Here is a 22,633-nt window from a genome sequence, read left to right on the forward strand (position 1 = left end):
ACAGGGCTGTTAACGTAATGAGGTTAAGAGAGCAGCACTTGGAAGTGCTTTGCAGCAACCCTCTCACCTTGCGTGATGATTGGAAATATGTGATCATGTTCAGCCTGTGCTAACACTGAGGCATGCCCATCTGAGAATGCTCAATTAACAGTCAAGTGAAAAAATCAACTTGTTACTTTCATCTTTTTATTGACAGTATGGCCAGGACTAGAGAAAGGACTTATTGGATTCAATCAAATTAATAAATACAATAATTTAATTGTAAAAGGAAACAGGCTACTTGAAAGTTTTAACAGAAATTGCTAGGGGCAAGGGACTCTTGGCATACAGTCTGCTTGCATATGAGAAGAAAGCACAGAAAGAAAATTAGACAGTCCATATATGGAAGGTTGAGATAAGGGGTTCTGCAGAAAGAAAAGCAAATGTATTGACTGTTCTTTTGAGGTATGAACTCTGAAAAGGAAGACAGTAAAAATGAAAAGCAACTGAACCAGGTAACCAATCTTACAGGCAAAGGGAATAGATATTTGTCAACATCTTGATTTTAGCTGCCAAGCTGATATTGGTTACTCTAGAAACTGCAAAGCTGCAAAAAGTGATCTCTCCAATTAGCTGAAAAGGTGGGCTGGGTGCGCTAGGTAGGCAAAGGTTACGAATGCCGCTGTACAGTGGGCTCCCTGTATAGCACCAACCACTAGCCGTGACAGCAGAACGGGATGAGTGTAGGCGCTACTGTTAGCATGATAAGGGAAAGGGAGTTATAAGTTGAGAAGAAGGTAAAGAATGGAGTTACAAGGAGAAGAAAACTAATAGTGTAAGTAAGAACAAACACTTGTATCTTCACTTTCTCCATTCTTTAGGTCTGATGAAACAAAATAACTGGTTCTAAGTCAGTCAAGTTAAATGAAATCATAACAGTTGTAGACTGACTTGCCAACCATGAAGATCAATGCAGGTTTATCAATGTTACTGAAGATTTTGTTTCCACCTCATTACAATGTACGTACACATACTCTTGTCAGTACAGTAGAGACATTAAGGTTCAAAGTACTGGTGTGAAAATTACAATAGATTCAGGAAGGAGTCTACTAACTATAGTTTTGAGAAGCACACAACAGGAAAAGGGAGTTCCCCTGAAGACAAGGAATAGGCAAACAACAGAACAACAACAAAAGGATCAAAGAGTAAAAAAAAGATAGATGATAGGCAGGCATGTTTTCTAACTTTAGCTGAACAGGACTTGAGGCCTTGAGGCTAACTAGGTTAAGTGGTACTGGATAAGCTTTATAAAACATGAAGATGGCAAAGGCTCACTTCAGTTTCTCTTTTATACATTAATTTGCTTAAAATCCCAAATACTTGTGCTTGCACTAAGTTCCTAAAAGCAGAAGTAGTGTTCCCTTTTATTCCCTTAAAGCATTTGCCCCTTTGATACAAATGATCTTTACTATGCTAACAGCTGAACCAAGTGACATAAAACTGAGATGGAACTTACTGCAGCAAGGTCCCTGTAAATCAAAATCTGAGCTTTAATAAAAAATCTTATTTATAAAAAATATAATACCAAGTACAGTGAGAATGGAGCATGGAGCAGCAGTGTTCCCTGCCAGGGCCATGTGGAGTGGCTTTTGCTACAGTGCTTGCTTAATGGCACAAGTGAAAAGCTGAATAAGGCAAACACTCAAAGAGGCAGTTTTCTGTAAACTTCTTGGGGTGGGGGGAATTTTTCCTTTGTTGGGACAGATGCTGATTTGGGATGGCTAGGATCAAGTGAGACATTTAGCTGCACTTGATATATGACATTACAGACTAAGACAGCTCCTGCTGGCTGAGACCAGTTCATTTGTTTTAGGAGAGAGGTTACCACTTGTAGACTCTTGCCTTTACTGTTAAAATGTGCAGCCTCCAGCTGGTGCCTCCCTATGGAGGAAGTTGCCTCCAAAATTTTCCTAAGTGAAAAGATACAAATAAGCTAAGTCATTCAAAAGTTTCCTTAGCTTAATGCTCCTTAAGAACCCTACACTGATTACTGAGCAACTTTGTTATCAGCGATGTGTGGCTCGACACATATGCTTTAACTAGAATATGTATTCCCACCCAATTGGTACCTAATAGTAATAAACTGTAATGACACTTGGAAAACACACATCTTGAGGAATTTTGGCCTCTTCTCATGTCCTCACTTGGAACTTTCCAGCTTTTGTGACATATTTGACTCCTTTAAATGGCTTATATTTCTCCCCATACATGTCCAAACGGTTTACTTTTAAGCCTGTGTCAAAAGAATAGGTAAGGAGAAGAATAAATTACTATCCTGCCCACACAAACTGATACAATATTTGCTTAGCAAACAGTTTACCACAAAGTCAATCTAACATTAACTAGTATCCTTTCTACCATTTGTTGTTGTTGTTGCTTTTTAGGGGCACATGCACAGCATATGGAGGTTCGCAGGCTAGGGATCAAATCAGAGCTGCAGCTGCCAGCCTATGCCACAGCCACAGCAATGCAAGATCTGAGCCATATCTGCGACCTACACCACAGCTCATGGCAACGCCGGATATTTAACCCACTGAATAAGGCCACGGATCAAACCCTCATCCTCAACAATACTGGCTGGGTTCCCTACAGTTGAGCCGCAATGAGAATTCCCCTTCTACCATTTGGAAGCAATGTTTCTACTACCATTCATAGATTATGACACTATGGGGGTATGGTTTTAGTTCAGATTCCCATGTAGGCAAGGAATGTCTTTTAAGGATAATTCTACTTTCTATGAGTATGAGTGACTCCTTTCTTTGTGCTTGTTGAGGGTAGGGGTGAAGGGAAGCTGTGTGAAATAAGGTGCTCTCCAAACCACCCACAGCAGAGTGAAAGGCATATGAGAGCTGCTGCTCTTTCTACAGAGGGGATGCCAGTTACCCTTCTAAGCTCCTAATAGTTAACTTCAGCAAAACCTAATTACCCTTAAACACAAGTCAAACTTCTTACCTGAAATAGCAAGCTGCTGGATCTTGAACTGTATGTTGAGGTTTGGATTCTCTTCTGGCTTGGGTGCTCCAGACTGTAAGTTTACCAGTCCTTTAAGACTTGGGAGCTTTTGTGGAGTAATTTTTCCCACATCCCACGTTAGTACCTTAAAAAGACATAAAAACCCAAAACACTCTATTAAAGACAAATGTTCAAAGACAAGGTTCAGAGTCACCATAAACTTCTGTAAAAAATAAAGCAATGTTTTGGAAACCAAGAGACCTGGGATTTCCACCGGATTGTATCATTAATTAGTTCTGTGACTCTGAATGGGGAGTGAGGGTAGAGAACCAATGTTTGTTGAGCGTCTTTTGGATACAGTACTGTGCTTAGCACTGTTCGCACAGCACATCTTATAGAAGTCTGTGCTGTAAATCTGTCTTTTTTTTACAGGTGAGGAAACTAAGGCCCTGAGGTCAAATGACTTGCTCAAGGTCACACAGCTAGTTAGAGGCAAGGTTGGGATTTGAACCTAAGGCTTCTGTTCTTTCCACTGTATCACCTTTACTATTTCTCTCTGGGCCTAAGTTTATTTTTCTGTAAAATGAGAAGATGGGCCTAATCAGTGTTTTTAAACTTTCAGTGATGAAACCCTTTGTTCAAATGAAATCTTAACAGATGAGAAAGTAACAGATGAGAAAGTGAAGCTGTTACGGTTGATGCTTGAATGAAGGGCCAGGGTTCTGGAGCTCCCCCTTTATTTCTCAGCCCTGTGTGGTCTTTGGGGAGATTGTTCCAATCCTTAGGACTAGATTAGATGATCTTTAACATTCTATGGTTTTATTAAAAAAAATATGCCTTTTCATTTACCAGGCAGCTCAATGACTCTACTGTGGAAAAGAATCATATTCCAAGCAGTAAGCAGAGAGAAAAATCATCTTTATGAAGTTTCTGTTCTAGAGGCAAATATATGTAGGGTGAGAAGGCAGCTTTCCTAACCAATATCCTCTGTGAAAAGGTATGAAACAATGCCTTTAAATAAAAAGAGAAAGGTCTTAATGATCTACAGAAAACCAAACAATTACTATAATATCCTCTTATATCCACATAATGCTTTGTTTTTTTAAAAAATTTTTACATCTTCTTCCTCATTAAAGAGTGGGTGAATCTGGATTATTAATGGATAAGTAAAGACAGACTCTGAAGGAGGACTGAATGAGTCTCACTTTTCTGTTCATTTACTCAGCAGCAGATGCAGGATTACCTCTGCAGCCAGTGGGAGGAGCACAGCACAGCACAGTATGCATTCTAGGTTCTGTTAGGAACTTTAATTTAACCAAGACATTAAACTCTTCCCTCTGCCCGCCCTCACATCCGCAAATCACAATATAAAGACTGTAGAAACACTTGCTCACTCTTGATTTGAGGTGGCTGTACCTTGGTAACTGGATCAAATGTGTAGCTGCCTTGTGTTGGTGTCAGGTTCATATTCAACACGACTTTTGGCATGTGAACTGTCACTGTGATTCCTTCAATAGTTTTCCCCATATTCTGCTTTGGTCCAATTGTAATATCAAATCTGCCACAAGAACTGTTCTCCTTAAAACTGATGCTATGTTTCACATATACTGGTATTGCCACTAGACTAAAAAGAGAAAGAAACACACAACCACAAACACGTACAATTAAAGATGTGAGCTCCAGAGAAGGCCTGAAAACCTGAGTCGAGTATCCTATACCCCAAGAACGGTAGATTCAGTATTATCTGTACCAGGACAGGTCGAATATAGCAGTGTTCTGGTACCACTGTGCTAGGAATTATATAATTTCTGAGAATTAAGTTTACAAATTAAGATAGAAATGTAAAGCTTGATTACAGTATAAACAATTAGGGGAAATAGACCTAGTTTAAGAAATGAACTAAGATCTCATGTCTTCGTTTTTTTTTTTTTTTTTTTGGTATATTTTAGGGCCGCACCAGTGTGGCATAAGGAAGTTTCCAGGCTAGGGGCCAAATAAGAGCTACAGCTGCCAGCCTATACCACAGCCAGAGCAACACAGGATCTGAGCAATGTCTGCAACCTATACCACAACTCATGGCAATGCCGGACCCTTAACCTATTGAGCAAGGCCAGGGACTGAACCTGTGTCCTCACCAATACTAGTTGGGTTCATTACCACTGAGCCATGATGGGAACACCAAGATCTCATTTCTTATAGAAATATAAAATTTTACAAACTAAATAAATCAGTTTCTATGTGGTGAGGGTCAAGGAACAATTCCTCTGCTCTTAAGTCCTATTCTGATCTTACTCAAAATACTTTCAGATATTTTCAAGTGACAAACCAGCTACAACCCACAGCGCTAAATCAATCAATCACTTAAACTTCAGGATACAGAAGAGTTAACTTCAAGCCACTTAGGTGAGGGAGCTATAGGCAGGTCTGTCTCCTTTTATCAGCCACAATGTCCACAGACCACAGTAAAATTATGGCAAGGGTCCATGGTCTTACCCAGGTTCTGCATGGTCCAAAATGCTTGCTCTCAGGTGTCTAATTTACTATTACTCTATACTCTTAGGTATACTGAATATTTTAGACACTTATTTTCACCAGTTCATCCTGGGTCGCCTGGTGAGCAATGACTAAAGGGAGCAAGGATAAATTCTAGCACCCAACTGTCAGAATGAAACAGGGAAAAGTGAGTTCTACCCAGCACACTAATATATGGGTAGCTTCCTTGTTCATGCATCAACGTACTTTTGTGAGCTGACACGGTATGATATGAGTCGGAAGTTTCCATCCGGAGGAATAAACGACAATACTCTTTCAGATTCCCAACGCTTGAACCTGATACAGGGGTGGAAGCTGACGTCATCTAGAAGCCTTGGGTTCTGTCAGGAAAACAGAAGACAAGCATATTCATAAAATATAATGAATATGGTAACTCAAGTCATATGAGAAATTAATATGGTCCATCAAGATAAAGCAGTCATGTTTGTTATTATGTGTTATTATGACCACATCAATACAATCATATAGTTTCACAATGCTTTAAATTTTGCAAATATTTTATATACATTATTTTATTTGAATTTCAATAACTCAGTGAGAAAATGCGAGTGGTATCATTTGCATTTCTTGGATGAAAAAACTGAGGTTCAAAGAACTCAAATTCAGGACAACTTAGAAGCAGAGACAGCATCTGAGCTCAGTTCTCCTGACTGTTCTCAGTAATGTTTTCATGATGAATCTACAATAATGCACAAGATAAATGCCCTTTCATGTTAACAAAGCAAACAATAATTCAGTAAAAGTGACACTGCAGATTTGCAGAAGCAGCCAGCCATTTGAGCTGCTTCTAGTCTACTCAGAGGCAGACCTCTTCTCAGCCTTTCCATAAAGCCAATGCTCATCCTTTAAGCTATTGTCTTTGGAAGCTGTGCTAGGAATGTATCTGCGATAATCCTTTGCAGTCAAAACACAAACAGGTCTATTCTTTCATTTAGTACTTTATATGTACTTGGTATGTAAAGAGCTACAAAACAGGAGAACAAAACTTACCATGAAAGAAAGGGAGAGGTCAGGCATTCCAGATAGCTTAATGCAAGCATCAATGACCCCTTGAATTTCTGCAAAGACTGTAGATCCTGAAGAAGGAAATGAAGGTGATAACATCACTGGACTCTGCATCTTTACTAGAGCTATCACTTTATTTGAAGTAAGGGAGATCTCCTGGATGTCAGACATACCAAAGCTTGTGCACATCTATAGTGGACAGAAGAGCCAATATACCAGTCCAGACAGTGTTGTCACTGAGTGCCACGGCCTGTACCTATTTCTGATTGGAATATGATAATTCTAAGGAAAATCAAACCTGTCTTACATTTATAGAATCAACTTTGTAAGACTGCTCTGGATTTTATCCTTACAATTTAAAAAACCTTTTAACTTTTATACAATTTTAAGAAGTTACTTTCCATTTATGGTTATTACAAAACTTTGGCTATATTCCCCATGTTATACAGTACATTTTTAAGCCTATCTTACAGCCAATGGTTTGTACCTCCCATTCTCCAGCTCTTATATAGCCCCTTCCCCCTTGTAACCATTAACGTGTTCTGTATATCTGTGAGTCTGATTCTTTTGTGCTACATTCATTAGTTTGTTGTATTTTTTTTAGCTTCCACATGTAAGCGATATCATACAGTATTTTTTTTCTCTATGGGGCTTATTTCACTTAGCATAATGCCCTCCAAGTCCATCCATGTTGCTACAAATGGCAAAATTTCATTCGTTTTTATGGCTGAATAGTATTCCATTGTATGTGTACACACACACCATATCTTTTTTTTTTTTGTCTTTTGCTGTTGTTATTGTTGTTGTTGTTATTGCTATTTCTTGGGCCGCTCCCGCGGCATATGGAGGTTCCCAGGCTAGGGGTTGAATTGGAGCTGTAGCCACCGGCCTACGCCAGAGCCACAGCAACGCGGGATCCGAGCCGCGTCTGCAACCTACACCACAGCTCACGGCAACGCCAGATCATTAACCCACTGAGCAAGGGCAGGGACCGAACCCGCAACCTCATGGTTCCTAGTCGGATTCGTCAACCACTGCGCCATGACGGGAACTCCCACACACACCATATCTTTATCTATTTATCTGTTGACAGACACTTATGTTGCGTCCCTATCTTGGTAACTGTAAATAATGCTGCTATGAACACTGGGGTGCATCTATCTTTTCCAATTAGTGTTCCTGAAGTTAAAATACATATATTTTTAAAGCTAAAATTTCTTTTTCCTTTTTGGCCACCCCATAGCATATGGAGTTCCCCGGCCAGGGATCAGATCTAAGCCATAGCTGTCGCAATGCCAGATCCCCAACCCACTGTGCCAGGCTTGGGATTGAACCTGCATCCCAGAACTCTCTAGATGCCGTTGATCCTTTGGCATCACAGTAGGAACTCCAAAGTTAAAACATATATATATTTGCTTTTTAGGGCTGCAGCCGCAGCATATGAAGGCTCTCAGACTAGGGGTCTAATCGGAGCTATAGCTGCAGGCCTACAACACAGCCATAGCCACGCCAGATCTGAGCCGTGTCTGTGACCTACACCACAGCTCACAGCAATGCTGGATCCTTAACACACTGAGCAAGGCCAGGGAACGAACCCACAACCACATGGTTCTTAGATTCGTTTCCACTGCACCACGACGGGAACTCCTAAAAATTAACCAAGTTTCTAATGAAATAGACTAAGCTACCTATTAACTTTCAAGAAGCAGGGGCCATTATTCTTTAATAGTATAGTCATTATTCCATACAATGGAACTGTATCATAAAAAGGGCACTCACTGAAGAGATAGTGTCTATAATTCACAAGAAGTCATTTTCACACACCAACTAGCTATGTGTCCTCGAACAGAGATTACTTGACACTTCAAAGCTTCAGCTTCCCTATATATATAAAATGTAAGGGTAGGATAAGATGTTTTTAATAAAATGTTACAATTCTCATAGAGTACTGTTGTTCAGTCTGCGGTCTTTAGCATACTAGAAGGACTGCACATAAAGTGGTAGCAAAGCGTATGGTGCATAATATATATACAATAAATATTAGACTGAATAAATGGCAAGAGAGAAATGTATTTAGGGTAATAGCTAGCTTAAAGTAAGGCAGCATGAGATCTGGTTTACAAAGGTTTGGCATTTCTCAACTAGTGGTTATGAAAATTATATGTAACCTCTGTGCAAAATAAACAGATTTTTAAACCATTAGAGAAAGAACACCTTTCTGCTGAAATCACACTGCCAATGGATTTCAATTTTCTATTCAGCTTACGTCGGCTGAACTGTTTTTTCCCTAATAAGACAATATGCACACAATTACCTGATTTATCTATAATTGCATCTATTTCTTCAACGACATCAAAATAGGCTTCATTGTTTGTGTACTTTACCCCTGCCCGGCGCCATGGTATGTTGGACAGCTGCCCAGTGGGGAGTGTGTCCCCAACATTACTACTGCCTAGAAACCAGAAAAGAAAGCAAAGCTAACACATAAAATGGTCATTAGAGAAGCTATGAATGGGAAAAAAAAAAACAAAACTCCACTGCTTTAGCTGCTTCTTTAGTGTTTGGGTTTTTCTCCATTGAAATTGTGGATAGTTTCCGTTATTGTTAGAGATATAGCCATACCAATGTGATCAAATTTCTAGAAGATAGAAACAGGCCATATGGTCCTGTGTCTATCTGCCAAACGAGGTTAAATTCATTTATTCGTCTTTTGCTTCCTGTGTGTTAACAGTGACCTAACCTAATTCTAGTGGCTCAACAAGAGAACCTCATCCTGCTGCCACTGATGAAAAAAGAGGCTGGTTGTTTCAAAACCCTCTGCTGATAAAATGTCTCCACTGAGAATACAAAGTGATAACTAGGCCGTTTGGTTTTCAGCTTAAATTATACATGAGATGCTGCCAAGCAGACCTTAGTGGAGTAACTAGATGAAAAAACATACTCCGGCCTTTTCCCCATTTTAAGGTCAGCACACACATATGGCACAGCCATATGCAATATGGTTAATGTTCAAAATTTGGCTAATTTCCTAGTAAATTGACATATATCCAAAAATAAATCCAGTTATCCAAAACACATACTCTTGAGCTAGGACATATTTAACATTCTGTTTAATTTAAAATTCCAATTCAAAAGTAGTACATACTTAACAACAACAACATGTGAAATGCTCAGAAAAGTAGCTAAAAAAAAAAATCTATCTTTCCTATTACCAAAATACATCCTATTACAAAAATAACATTTTGTCATATTTCTTTAAACATTTCATAACAGGCTGCATTTATTATTTTTTTCTATTTTAGTAATTTTGCTTTGGTTTTCTGATTTCACTAAAAGTTAACCCTTGAACAATGTTGGGTTTAGGGGTGTTGACCCCTGTGCAGTTGAAAATCCATGTATAATTTTACAGGTGGCCTTATGTATATGTGGTTTTGCACCCATGGATTCAACCAACGGCAGACTATAATATGTATTTATTGAAAAAAAATCTGCATTTAAGTGGGCCTGTGCAGTTCAAACCCATGTTTGACTGTGGTTGTAGTCAAACTATATGTACAATTTTGTGGTGTAGTTATGGTTGGCGTTCCTGGTGCCAAGCTGCTGCCTTCCAGAATTTTCTAAAAACACTGCTTTAATCTTCCTACTCAAAAATTTTAAATGTGGGGAGTTCCCACATTTGTTGTGGCTCGGTGGTAATGAACCCGACTAGTATTCATGAGGACGTGTGTTCAATCCCTGGCCTTGCTCAGTGGGTTAAGGATTCAGCGTTTCCATGAGCTGTGCTGCAGGTTGCAGACGTGGCTCAGATCCCAGGTTGCTATGGCTGTGGTGTAGGCTGGCAGCTACAGCTTCGATTCGATCCTAGCCTGGGAACTTCCATATGCCATGGATGTGGCCCTTAAAAAAAAAAAAAAAACACAAAAAACAAAAAAACTCAATGTTTCCCCTTGGCTTTATGATAAAAGCTAAATATTCAGCCTAGCATTCAAGGACTTCCTGCACTGAACTTTTTAATTTTATCTCACTACTCAACTGAAAAACAGCTCTGCCTCTGTTAAATGAGTTAATAAAAGATTTTTCACTTGTGTTTTTCTCACACTGTTCCTTCCATCTATAAAGAAGAATACTCTTACTCCTTTCTTTTCCTAAATTCTAATGACTCTCAAAGACCCTGCCCTAGGGCTACCCACTACAGTTCAGAGAGATTACTTTGTCCAATGAACAATTCTCTTGATCTTTATAATGTATTGCCTTAATAATCCACATTATTTTTATTAATTTTTTTGGTCTTTTTATGGCCACACCTGCAGCATATGGAAGTTCCCAGGCTAGGGGTCAATATAGAGCTGTAGCTGCTGGCTTACAGCACAGCCACAGCAACTGTGACCTATACCACAGCTCTCATCAACACCAGACCCTTAACCCACTGAGAGAGGCCAGGGATCAAATCTGCATCCTCATGGATACTAGTTGGGTTTGTTACTGCTGAGCTAGGATGGGAACTCCCATGTTATTTTTTAATTCTGTATTTCAGTAACTTTTTTTTCTCCCAAGTATAAAAATACATGTTCATTTTAGAAACCAGAAAGTATAAAGCAAAAATAAGGATAATATATAGGTCCTTAGCTGGAGATATCATAAACTTTAGAACTTTTCTGTGTGTGTATTTATGCATTATTAAGAGTATCTTTTTATGGTTTTGTGCTTTTTTTTTCATTAAATATTATATCATGTGTACCCTCCAGTGTCACTATATTGTTTATAAAGTAAGGAATTGCTTTTCAAAATCTTATACTGTTAATTCGTATGTTTCAATTTTTCTAGTTTCCCACCCAAAGTTCAAGTTTTAGGAGCACAGACATTCTATCTTATCTTTTCTTAAATTTCTCCTGACACTCAGTCTTGCATAGAAGATGAAAAAAAGGAATGAATGATCACTTCCTTATAGGCTTCTCTCAGCCAATTTTTTTATGTTAGTGCTTTTCAAGGACTTTCCGAGTCCTTGAAAAGGGATTTATAATGGTGGGTAGCACAGCTGGAATGGCATATAACATTTCATAGAAATCTTTGTTTAGAAGACTTTGATACTTTCAAAAGTATATTGTCATCTAGATGTACCTAATATCTAGCTATACTCAAGAATTAAATCAAAATTAGAAGTTTGTAACACAAGTTCAAGGCCCATAATGCAGGAAGACAAATAGGCTAATTTTCTTTCTCTTTTTAATACATCTTCTTTATTTATAAAGACTTGGAAGAGATAGTATGTACTCTATGGTATAGTCTTAAAATTGTCTATACTCTAGTAGCTGTGGATACCCAGCATAATGCCAGTTTTATAATGATATTTTTAAAAGTTGTATCTTTTCTCCAGCTTTATTGGGATATAGCTGACACATAATATTGCAGTAGGTTTAAGGTGTACAATGTACTGATTTGGTATACTTATAAAATAATGCTATTTTAAATATTAAAATGCTAGTCTATATATAGATTAAATGCTTTTCTAGGTAGCCTCATATTGGCTACAGTTTCATTATTTTATTTAATTTTATTTTTGTCTTTTTAGAGCCACATCCAGGGCATATGGAGGTTCCCAGGCTAGGGGCTGAATCACCAGATCTGAGCTGCATCTGTAATCTACATCACAGGTCAAGGCAATGCTGGATCCCTAACCCAATGAGCAAGGCCAGGGATCAAACGTGTGTCCTCATGGATTACAGTTTTATTTTTTCTATTTTTTTTTTTTTTTGGTTGTACCTGCAGCATATGAAAGTTCCTGGGCCAGGGATTGAACCAGTCGCACAACAGCAACCTGAGCCACAGCAGTGACAATGCTAGACCCTTAACCAACCAAGCCACCAGGGAACTCTGTATTTTTTTCTAGTTTTATTGAGATACAATTGACATATAACACTATTATTTTAAGGTATACAACATAATGATTTGATATAGGTATATATTACAAAATGATTACCATGATAAATTTAGTTAACAGTCATCAATATATTGGTTTCTCTTTAAGTGGATAATTTAGTCATTCTTACTATTTAGTGTTAAATATAGTAATAATATTGTTGTAGTCTTATAGAAAAACCTGTAATACAAAAGTAACAAGCAAAAGTTCTTTATCATTTAAAATCAAGCCTCTTTTCATGAAAAGAAATATACATCTATTTTAACATTATCACTAACTTCAAATCTGGCCAAAATGGACTACCTTAAGAATCTGCCAGATCAAATAAACAAAAATGAATGTTTATGAAGTTTAAATTGCTCAGTTCTTATTAGAGTGCATTTCACTTACCTGTAATAGAGTTGACAACAGAACGTAGAATTGTTGGTGGTTTAATCAATTCTTTCAAAATGTTAGATTCAGTAGCCAGTGGAAATCCATTGTCTAGCATTTCTTCCAAGAGCTCATATACTATGACCACATTATCCTTAATTGCAGCCTCCGAACACTCACCAAAGTAGTCCTAAAAAAAGGTACATAATATTGCACAATAGAAGACATGAAGAAAGGCTTGCTAAATACTTTCTGTGTTCTAAAGGGTAAACTTAAAGTAGCACAAATCATTGTTTAAGATGTTGAAAATATGTAAACAGAGGGTGAAAAAACCCTCTATAGTTCTATATACTATTCTTCCAAATTTCCTTATTATTGCTATTGTTTTTGGCTGCCCCATGACATTAGGAGTTCCTGGACCAGGGATCAGATCTGAGCCTCAGTTGTCACCTATGCTGCAGCAACACCAGATCCTTAACCCACTGTGCTGGGCCAGGGACTGAACCTGTGTGCCAGTGCTCGAGAGATGTCGCTGATCCTGTTGACCACAGCAAGAACTCCTCCTTAATGTTTTTAGATTGAATTGGATTCCTACTAAGTATTATGTCAGAAAATACACTGAAATGTTAAAACAGAATGTGAACTATAAACTTCATTTGTCCTGATCATGTACTCCAAGAAACATGGATAAGTTTTCAATTATTGGTATACTCAGGAGGCCAAGAAAAAAAAATAATGTTAAGCAATGGAAGATTTCATAACCAAAAAAATTCTTGGGACCATTCAGAGAACTGTACGTGGAGGGCACTATTATTTCCTGATGGCATAATTCATGATACATTAAAAAAATACAGTTTCCATGACTATGAGATTGTTCTGTTCTCCTAAAATTTTAACTGAGAAGCTATGTATACTACTGTATACCCTATAAAAAAGGTTTATGTTTATGAGCTTAAGCTTAAGTGAAAAGAACAGGGAGAGACAGAGAGATTACACATCAAAAGCTGGGTAATTAAAGAATATAACCGTGTCCCACCTTCATCAAACTTGGATAATTTAAATTCAAAAGATTTGATGAATAACCAACCTGAAAAGTGTCAGCAACTCGATGTAGGAACTCAATTACAAAGAGAGGTGGCACTTCAGTCTGTATGACAGAGACAAAGAAGAGCTTATCCCGGTATATACTGATGAGGTAGTGGTGAGGTGTTGAAATAACAGGGGGTACATTTTCAACATCAGCAGCTTTCTCTTGAGCTTCAAAGAAATAATCACAGACAGACTGGCTCACAACGCTCTTCCAGTGCTTCTCTAGAAATATGTCACCGGAACAGTTTATGAGAAATAGACTGTGGATCATTTTCTGGGAGGGAAAAAAAGTTTAAATTTAGTATACATCAAAAAAAGTATCCTTATATTAACCTGATAGCAAAACCACACAGGAGTTCCCGTCGTGGCGCAGTGGTTGGCGGATCCGACTAGGAACCATGAGGTTGTGGGTTCGATCCCTGGCCTCGCTCAGTGGGTTAAGGATCTGGTGTTGCGGTGAGCTGTGGTGTGAGTTGCAGACGCGGCTCAGATCCTGCGTTGCTGTGGCTGTGGTGTAGGCTGGTGGCTACAGCTCCGATTCGACCCCTGGCCTGGGAACCTCCATATGCCATGAGAGCAGCCCTAGAAAAGGCAAAAAGACAAAAAAACAAAATAAAAGAATGTTTCGAAAAAACAAACAAAAACACACAAAAGCAATACAAGAAACTACAAACAAATATCACTTAAAAATATAAACGCAAAAATCCTCAGCAAAATACTAGCAAACTCAATCTAGTAACATGATTTATTTAAGAATGCAAGGTTAGTTCAATCAACATAATACACAGTATTCATAAAAGACAAAAATATAATTATTAAAAAAGGTGCAAGAAAAATCATTTGATAAATTTTATAGGACAAAAACATTTAAACTAGGAAGATAAATTTCCTCAACCTGATAAAGAACCTCTGTGAAACAACCAAAAGCTTTCCCCTTAATATCAAGAACAAACAATAATGTCCACTTTCAGCACTTTGAAAATGCTGAACATGGTAGGGTCTAGACAGGATAATTAAGCAAGAAAATGAAACAGAAGGCTTCCAAATTGGACAAGAAGCAAAACTATCTCTATTTGCAGATGATGTTATCTTGTATACAGAAAATTCTAAGGAATACACTTACACACACAAACCATTTTTTTTCCTTAAGGTCTGCACCTGCAGCATATGGAAGTTCCCAGGCTAGGGGTTGAATTGGGGCTGTAGTTGCCAGCCTACACCATAGCTATAGCAACATGGGATCTGAGCCACATCTGTGACCTACAGCACAGCTCACAGCAATGCCGGATCCTTGACCCACTGAGCAAGGCCAGGGATTGAACGCATGTCCTCATGGATACTAGTCAGGTTCATAACCCACTGAGCCATGATGGGAATTCCCACACAAAAACTACTGAGAGCAATAAGTGCGTTCATCAAGATTGCTTGATATAAGACTGATATAAAAAATCAATTATATTTCTACATATTAGCAATAAATACTCTGATACTGAAACTGAGAAAACAATTCTACTTACAAAAGCATCCAAAAGAAGATCAAAATACTTAGGATTAAATTAACAGAAATCTAAGACCTGTATATGGAATTCTATAGATCACTGAAAGACATTAAAAAGAACTAAAAAAAATGGAAAGACATTTCATGTTTATAGATTGGAAGACTTAATATGCTAAGATGACTATACTCCCCAAATTGACCTACAGATTTAATGCAATCCCTATTAGAATATCAGATGCCTTTTCAAAATGGAAACTGAAAGGCTGACCCTGAAATTCTTATGGAGATTAAAGAGACCAAGAACAACCGAATTGATCTTGAAAAAGAAGAACAAAACTGGAAGACTAGCACTTCCTGATTTCAAAACTTGATGTAAGGTACTGTGTTGTATTGGGCAGGGATCAAATCCTTAACCCACTGCGCCACAGCAGGAACTCCCAGAACCTACTGACTTTTAATTATCACCTCTGCTCTCTGATATACTATTTTTATTTATTAAATTTTTTTTTCCCCTTTTTGGCTGCCCCTTGGCATATGGAACGCCATATGCCAAGGGGCCAGGGATCAGATCTAAGCTGCAGTTGTGGCCTATGCTGCAACTACATTAATGCCAGATCCTTAACCCACTGACCTGGGCCAGGGATCAAACCTGCATCCTAGGGCTCCAGAGATGTGCTGATCTTGCTGTGCCACAGCAGGAATTTCTGATACATGCCTAAAAAATGGAACAGGAGTATCCAGCAATAAGATCTGCAACTGAACTTGCATTATGACGCTTTTTCTTGGAATAAAATTTTCATCTCAAATATAAAGTATGGCTTAAAGTGGAACTTTGTAATCAACTCAGTGAGACCCAGATTTGAGCATTTCAGGTGAGACAGCTATAGAATATGGCATCCTTTGTGATAATTAACTTTCAGCTTTATTCAAAATGTTTTATTTATTAAAGATAAACAAATTAATAATGCCTAAGATTGCGTACTTATTGTGGAGCCAGACATATCCTAGGCGCTTTACTTACATTATTTTATTTAATCCTCACGACTCAATGCCACAAGTACTGTTCTTATCCCCATTTTACAGAAAAGACAATAAAGTCTTGGAAATGCTATGTCACTTCTCTCAGATCATACAGGAAGTATCAGGACTAGGATTTAAACATAGATCCAGCTGAATCTTGAGCTCTTGTTCTTACCTGTCTCTTAGAAACTATTAGGAAACACTAATGCAGCAGTGTCCAGTAGGATTTCCTGCAATGATGGACATATCCTTTATCTGTGCTGTTCAATACAGCAGCTACTAATCAGACATGAGCACTTGAAATGCGGCTAAATTTAAATAACGACACAGAGCTAGTGGTCATCATTATTAGACTGGGCAGCAAATGTGAATTATAATTTAAGAGGGGTTAAAGAATATGCTTATTTAAGTAGAAGTGAAAATGTGTTCTAAATTATTTAGAGCAGAAATCTGTACTTAAGAGAGCTGACATAGGTTATCTTCTTAAATTATTTATCCTAAAGAAAGTATAGCTTGCACGGATCCATGGTACTCACTGCCGCAATACACTCTAAGAGAGCTGCCTGTTCTCAAAGTGAGTGACTTCAGTTTCCTATTGGAGAGGCCAGATTCCTACTCAATCTCTTTTTTTTTGTCTTTTTGCCTTTTTTTTTTTTTTCCTAGGGCCGCTCCCGCAGCATATGGAGGTTCCCAGGCTAGGGGTTTAATTGGAGCTGCAGCTGCCAGTCTACGCCACAGCCACAGCAACGTGGGATCTGAGCCGTGTCTGTGACCTACACCACAGCTCATGGCAACGCTGGATCCTTAACCCACTCACTGAGCAAGGCCAGGGATCGAACCTGCATACTCATGGTTCCTCGTCAGATTCATTAACCACTGCACCATGACGTGAACTCCTCAACCTCTTAAGCTAGTGAAAAATTCTTTCTAGGAAAAGTTTCCACCAAAGTTGTTTTCACTGGTAGTAGTTCAGGTCTCAGTTATATAGAGTAAATTAAACTCACCATCTAGATTTACTGCTGTTGTCCCTAGTGCTGAGATAAAAGCAGAGCACTGATAGTTTTCAACAGTGCTTCCCTTTAAAACAGGAAAAGAGGAGTTCCCATCGTGGCTCAGTGGCTAACGAATCCCACTAGGAACGATGAGGTTGTGAGTTTGATCCCTGGCCTCACTCAGTGGGTGTTAAGGATCCGGTGTTGCTGTGAGCTGTGGTGTAGGTCACAGACACGGCTCAGATCCTTCGTTGCTGTGACTGCAGCACAGGCTGGCGGCTACAGCTCTGATTGGACTCTTAGCCTGGGAACCTCCATATGCCATGGGTGTGGCCCTAGAAAAAGACACACATACAAAATAATAATAATAATACAATAAAATAGGAAAAGAGAGCTTATGTCTTCTATCCACATGATGACCAAAGGTGTAATGCAAAAAGCAAGTACCACTTGCAGCAGTGTAAATTAGCCTGTTTCTTTGGCTACTTACCTTTGAGTAGCTGCAGTTATTTCTTTCATTATTTTAATTAACTTTCTGAGAAAGCTACACATATACCAACACCACAACCATCTTTTTGTCCTAGAAGACATCTGAGTCAGAAAATAGAATTCTCCCAGCTTATTTTAAAACCACTTAAGAAACTGTTTAAAGGCAGTTCCATTAGAGCTTTGACTGCAGCTTAAATACTTCATAAAACCTCTGTATCAAATGCTGAACACACTTAACCTGATGATTTACAAGCAATGCAATTACAGCAGTCAAAATATCCTTAGGAGACAGTGTCTAAAAAAAGAAAATGTATTCCTTCTATATATAACAGAATGGAGGCATAGAAGGGCTATATTTCTAAGGTGAGAGAATGAGACTAGAAAATAATCTAGTTCCTCTGATTTACTTATTTTTGGCCTTGTCTGTGGCAATGGGGAAGTTCCCAGGCGAGGGCTCAAACCCTTGCACAGCGGTGACTTGAGCCACAGCAGTGACAAGGCCAGATCCATTAAACCTGCTAGGCCACAAGATAACTCCAGGTCCTCTGATTTTTTTTTTTTTTGGTCATTTTTTTTTTCCCCCTGCGGCATATGGAGGTTCCCAGGCTAGGGGTCGAATTGGAGCTGGAGCTGCCAGCCTACACCAGAGCCACAGCAACTCGGGATCTGAGCCGCATCTGTGGTCTACACCACAGCTCACGGCAATGCCGGATCCTTAACCCACTGAGCAAGGCCAGGGATCGAACCCGAAACCTCATGGTTCCTAGTTGGATTCGTTAACCACTGAGCCACGACAAGAACTCCAGCTCCTGTGATTTTTAACCAGTATTTTGACCATTATTCATCCAACAAACAGTTTTGAATGTTTTATATAATAAACAATAGAGATACAAAATGAACCAAATAGAATCCCTGACTCAAAGAATTTAGAGTTCATCAAAGAAGGCAAACAATTTAATACAGTAAGATGTAATTCCTGTTATGACAGGGAAAATATAATGTGCCCTAGAAATCAGCAAGGCTTCGGAATAAGAACAGAAGACAAAGAAATCCAGTACAAATTTAGCAACTTCAGAAAGTGGATGGAAGTGATAAGGCTGGGGGAGATAAGCAGAGATTGGTTCATTTTACTTTTAGTGCAATGTAAAGTCATTTTTTATGTTTTATGCAGATTTATGTAGTCCAATTCATAGATTTAAGAGAGATCACACTGTGGAAATTAGATAATCAAGCAACTGGACTGTGGGACACTAGTTGAGAGATGAGTTATGGTGGTGGCCCAGAGTGTTGACACAAGGGATGGAGTAAAATGAAAAGATAAGGGAAACATTTAGGGTTGAGCAAAGTTTGGGCAGAGAAGGAGCACAGAGAGGAAACGTGAGGGATTTAGCCCTGATCTATATAGTCTGACCGAATTCTGGATATATTTGACTCCAACAGATATATGCAAAAGGCCATTGTATATATAGGTCTGGTTCTTCAGACAGAAGCCAAAGTGGAGACAGATTTCGAGGAATCATGATTTTTTTGTTAATGGCAACTGTAACCATAAGGAGACTAAAAAGACTAAGAGAGACTGAGCATAGTAGAAGAGAACCTATGGAAGGAAGGAACTTCTGCTTTTGAGTAGCATGTGGGTCAAAGAGGTGGAACTAAAAAAATACTGCGAAGATGTGGCTGAAGAGGGCTTAGGAAAAAAGGGGGGAGGGTAATGGTTTTTAGTAACAAGAGTGTGTTAGTGTGTTCCCAGAAGAATGGAGTGGTTAACATTTTAAAAGGCACAAAGAGGTCAAGATAGAACAACTGAGGGAGTTCCTGCCGTGGCAGTTTAAGGATCTGGTGTTGCCGCAGCGGTGGCTCAGATTCAATCCCTGACTCAGAACTTCCTTATACCATGGGAGAGGCAAAAATAAATAAATAAATAAATAAATAAATAAAAAGGAAGATGAACTGAAAATATCCATTTTTTACAGTGGTTTTCAACTTTCTTTACATTACTGTCTCTTAATGGGCCTTGTCAAACCCCCCTTCATTAACACCCCTCATTCATAAAATTTTAATAATCACACAATATGTTTACCTCTTTATGTACTGTAAATATTGGTTTTATACATAAAAAGCATAATTTTTTTTTCCTTACAAGAAGCAAATTTTGTCCCTGATGAGAATGTACAATTCAACACAGAGGCATTGGTGATCTTAGTCAAAGTAGTTTCAGTAGTAGTTCAGTGGAATGCTGGAAGCAAGAATATACTGCAGTGGGCCAAGAAATAAATAGCAAGAAGTGGGAAAAAGAGAGATAAGGCGAGGAGATGATACAGTCAAGAACTCTGGCGTGAAGGAGATAAAAAGACAGGAAAATAAACTGGAGTGGTTTATAAAGTTAAGGAAGACTATTTTTAAATGCTGAAGGAAAAATGTGAGAAGGGAAAGGCTGATGATATAAGAAGACCCTGAGAATGTGGGAGAGGATGACACTGGGGAACTTAAGTGAAAAGATCTGCCTTCCTTTAAGGAGAAGGAATACTTTTCCCTCTTTAAACAGAAGGAAAGCAGGTTTGTGTATTTGGCTGCAGAAAGATGATGGTTTCTATTTTCTCTGTGGAATAGGAGAGAGAGTCATCTATAGAAAGAGAGAATTCCTCTTCTCTACAAATACCATTTGCTACTCACTAATAATTATTAAGCTACTTAAAAATATCTAGTTTGCAGGGAACTCCAATAGTCTATTATGTTTACTGTTGAGAAACAATGTAGAAATCCCAACATTCGGTAAGAAAGGCTACCTTTATTGCCAATAGAGCTTTCCCACCAAACTTATGTTAAGTTTCAGATGATTTTTCATTCATCACATTCCTCTTTTTCTATGGTCTCAAGTCAAAGTGTGCTCTGTTCTTTCCAACACTAATTTTTCCACTTGTAATTCTGATCCTATTTCCTTTTCTCTCTTCCCAAGTCTTAACTCCTTTTCCCTGGATCTTTAATCTTATACGTTAGTTACCTGCTTTCTGCTCCCAAACATAAAGTGTCCGATATTCTTTGAAACAAACAAACCCCAAATCTTTTAGGGACCTTGCCACCTCAACAATCTTTGCTTCATGGTCCAAAGGAAGAAGCAGGGAGTTCCTGTCGTGGCGCAGTGGTTAACGAATCTGACTAGGAACCATGAGGTTGCGGTTCGATCCCTGCCCTTGCTCAGTGGGTTAATGACCCGGCGTTTCCGTGAGCCGTGGTGTAGGTCGCAGATGCGGCTCGGATCCCGCGTTGCTGTGGCTCTGGTGTAGGCCGGCGGCTACAGCTCCGATTCAACCCCTAGCCTGGGAAACTCCATATGCCGCGGAAGCGGTTCAAGAAATGGCAAAAAGACAAAAAAAATAAAACAAAACAAAAAACCCCCCAAAAAGAAGAAGCATTAGTCTGCACGTGCAGTCTCTCCTCTCAGTAACTGATGCTTGAAAGCAGTTTTCTCAAATAACCCAATGACTTCCTAATCATTAAATCCAACGACCTATTCTCAGACTTCAAGTTTGTCCTTTGATCCTTGCAGTATTTCATGTCCCTAATAAATTTGCCCAAAACAAGACAAATACTTCTTACCAAATTATGTGAAATTTCATCTGTTTTGGTTTTCACCTCGAAAGCTTCTTTCAGACTTACTTGTAAGTTTTTTTTTTTCTTTTCTTTTTAATCTTTCTATTACCTCCACCTAAACCACTGTTTCAAACTCGATATATCCCAAGCTCCACAAGATTCTTCCTTTTCATGTAAGGACTCCTAACTTTATGAAGGTATCACCTTTCTGATGAAGCGTTGGCTTCGGGTTCAATACAAATCCACCAAACCATATCATTCATCACTTTTCCATACTCGCTGTCACCTCCTCAGTTTAGATTCCCATCAACTCACTTCTGAAAAAATGCAACACTCTCCTCACCCTATTCCCCACCCCAGGCCCATCCTGGGCGACACGCTCTAACAGGACGTCCGCTTAGGTCACTTAAGGATTTTGTCCTCCACAGTAGAAACCTGCGGCTGAGATCAGAGTCACCGGTATTCCAGCTCACTGTGCGTTACAAGACCGTTTTCCCGTGGCAGAGAACGGCGAGGGACCCAAAACGCCTGAACCTCTTGGGCCTAGGGCCTAGAAACACTTGCAAGTACACCGCTCCCTTCCGGCCCAGCTGACAAGAAAGACCGGAAGGCCTAGCGGGAGGCACGGTCCCGGTAAACAGCACTGGAGACGCTTCCGTAGCCCAGCCTGGAGTTCAGAGCCTCGGCTATTCCGTCAACCCCCCCGATTTCGAGCTGTCCCCTATCCGCACACTCCCAGCCCCTCACACTCACCCCGACACCAGGGCCAGTCAGTGATTAGATGCGGGGTCCTCTCCAGACCGAGGCTGAGGCAGCTGAGAAGGTCGTGAGGACCCCTGCAGTTGAGGTGCCTGGTAGATTGCCTGCCTAACAGCCTCAAAGAAACCAACAGTATTGGAAAGATTAAACGAGCGGGAAGACGCTGAATGAGAAATATGTCTTTTGAAGTTTAGGATATAATCTTCTAGATCACACAGAATCTAGAAGAATAGGGAGTTTCCCATCTTCTGGACTCAGGCGCTCATCCGCAGTCTAAACCAGTCAGGGGTGCCCCTACAGTCGGACTGGCGGGGTCAGGAGGGGCTGTGCATTATCCAATGGGTGAGGCCCAGAAGT

General features: G+C 39.3%; 1 protein-coding gene across 2 annotated transcripts; it reads right to left on the reverse strand.

The window, feature by feature from the left end:
* Nucleotides 1-166: 166 nt before the first annotated feature.
* AP3M1 (adaptor related protein complex 3 subunit mu 1) lies at nt 167-22,549 on the reverse strand. Of its 2 annotated transcripts, XM_047760468.1 has the most exons (9): nt 22,271-22,547; nt 13,926-14,201; nt 12,857-13,028; nt 8,864-9,001; nt 6,535-6,620; nt 5,731-5,864; nt 4,408-4,615; nt 2,992-3,136; nt 167-2,272 (listed from the first exon to the last, which is right to left on the reverse strand). In XM_047760468.1, the coding sequence occupies exons 2-9, from the start codon at nt 14,196-14,198 to the stop codon at nt 2,172-2,174; spliced, it is 1,257 nt and encodes a 418-aa protein (XP_047616424.1). In that variant the 5' UTR covers nt 14,199-14,201; nt 22,271-22,547; the 3' UTR covers nt 167-2,171. The 2 variants fall into 2 exon arrangements, with proteins under 2 accessions (XP_047616424.1, XP_047616425.1); XM_047760469.1 differs by lacking the exon at nt 8,864-9,001 and having other exon boundaries at nt 22,271-22,549.
* Between the last annotated feature and the right edge of the window lie 84 nt (nt 22,550-22,633).

The sequence above is a fragment of the Phacochoerus africanus genome, chromosome 15 (genome assembly GCF_016906955.1).
Source record: "Phacochoerus africanus isolate WHEZ1 chromosome 15, ROS_Pafr_v1, whole genome shotgun sequence".
Lineage (NCBI taxonomy): Eukaryota > Metazoa > Chordata > Mammalia > Artiodactyla > Suidae > Phacochoerus > Phacochoerus africanus.

Excerpts from the sequence above, each read along its gene's own strand:
- AP3M1 (XM_047760468.1), bottom strand. The coding sequence starts at position 14,198 with ATGATCCACAGTCTATTTCTCATAAACTGTTCCGGTGACATATTTCTA. Across the intron at positions 6,621-8,863 it reads TGCAATTATAGATAAATCAG|GATCTACAGTCTTTGCAGAA; the intron begins GTAATTGTGTGC and ends TTCCTTCTTCAG. Across the intron at positions 2,273-2,991 it reads CCAGCAGCTTGCTATTTCAG|GCTTAAAAGTAAACCGTTTG; the intron begins GTAAGAAGTTTG and ends CTTTTGACACAG.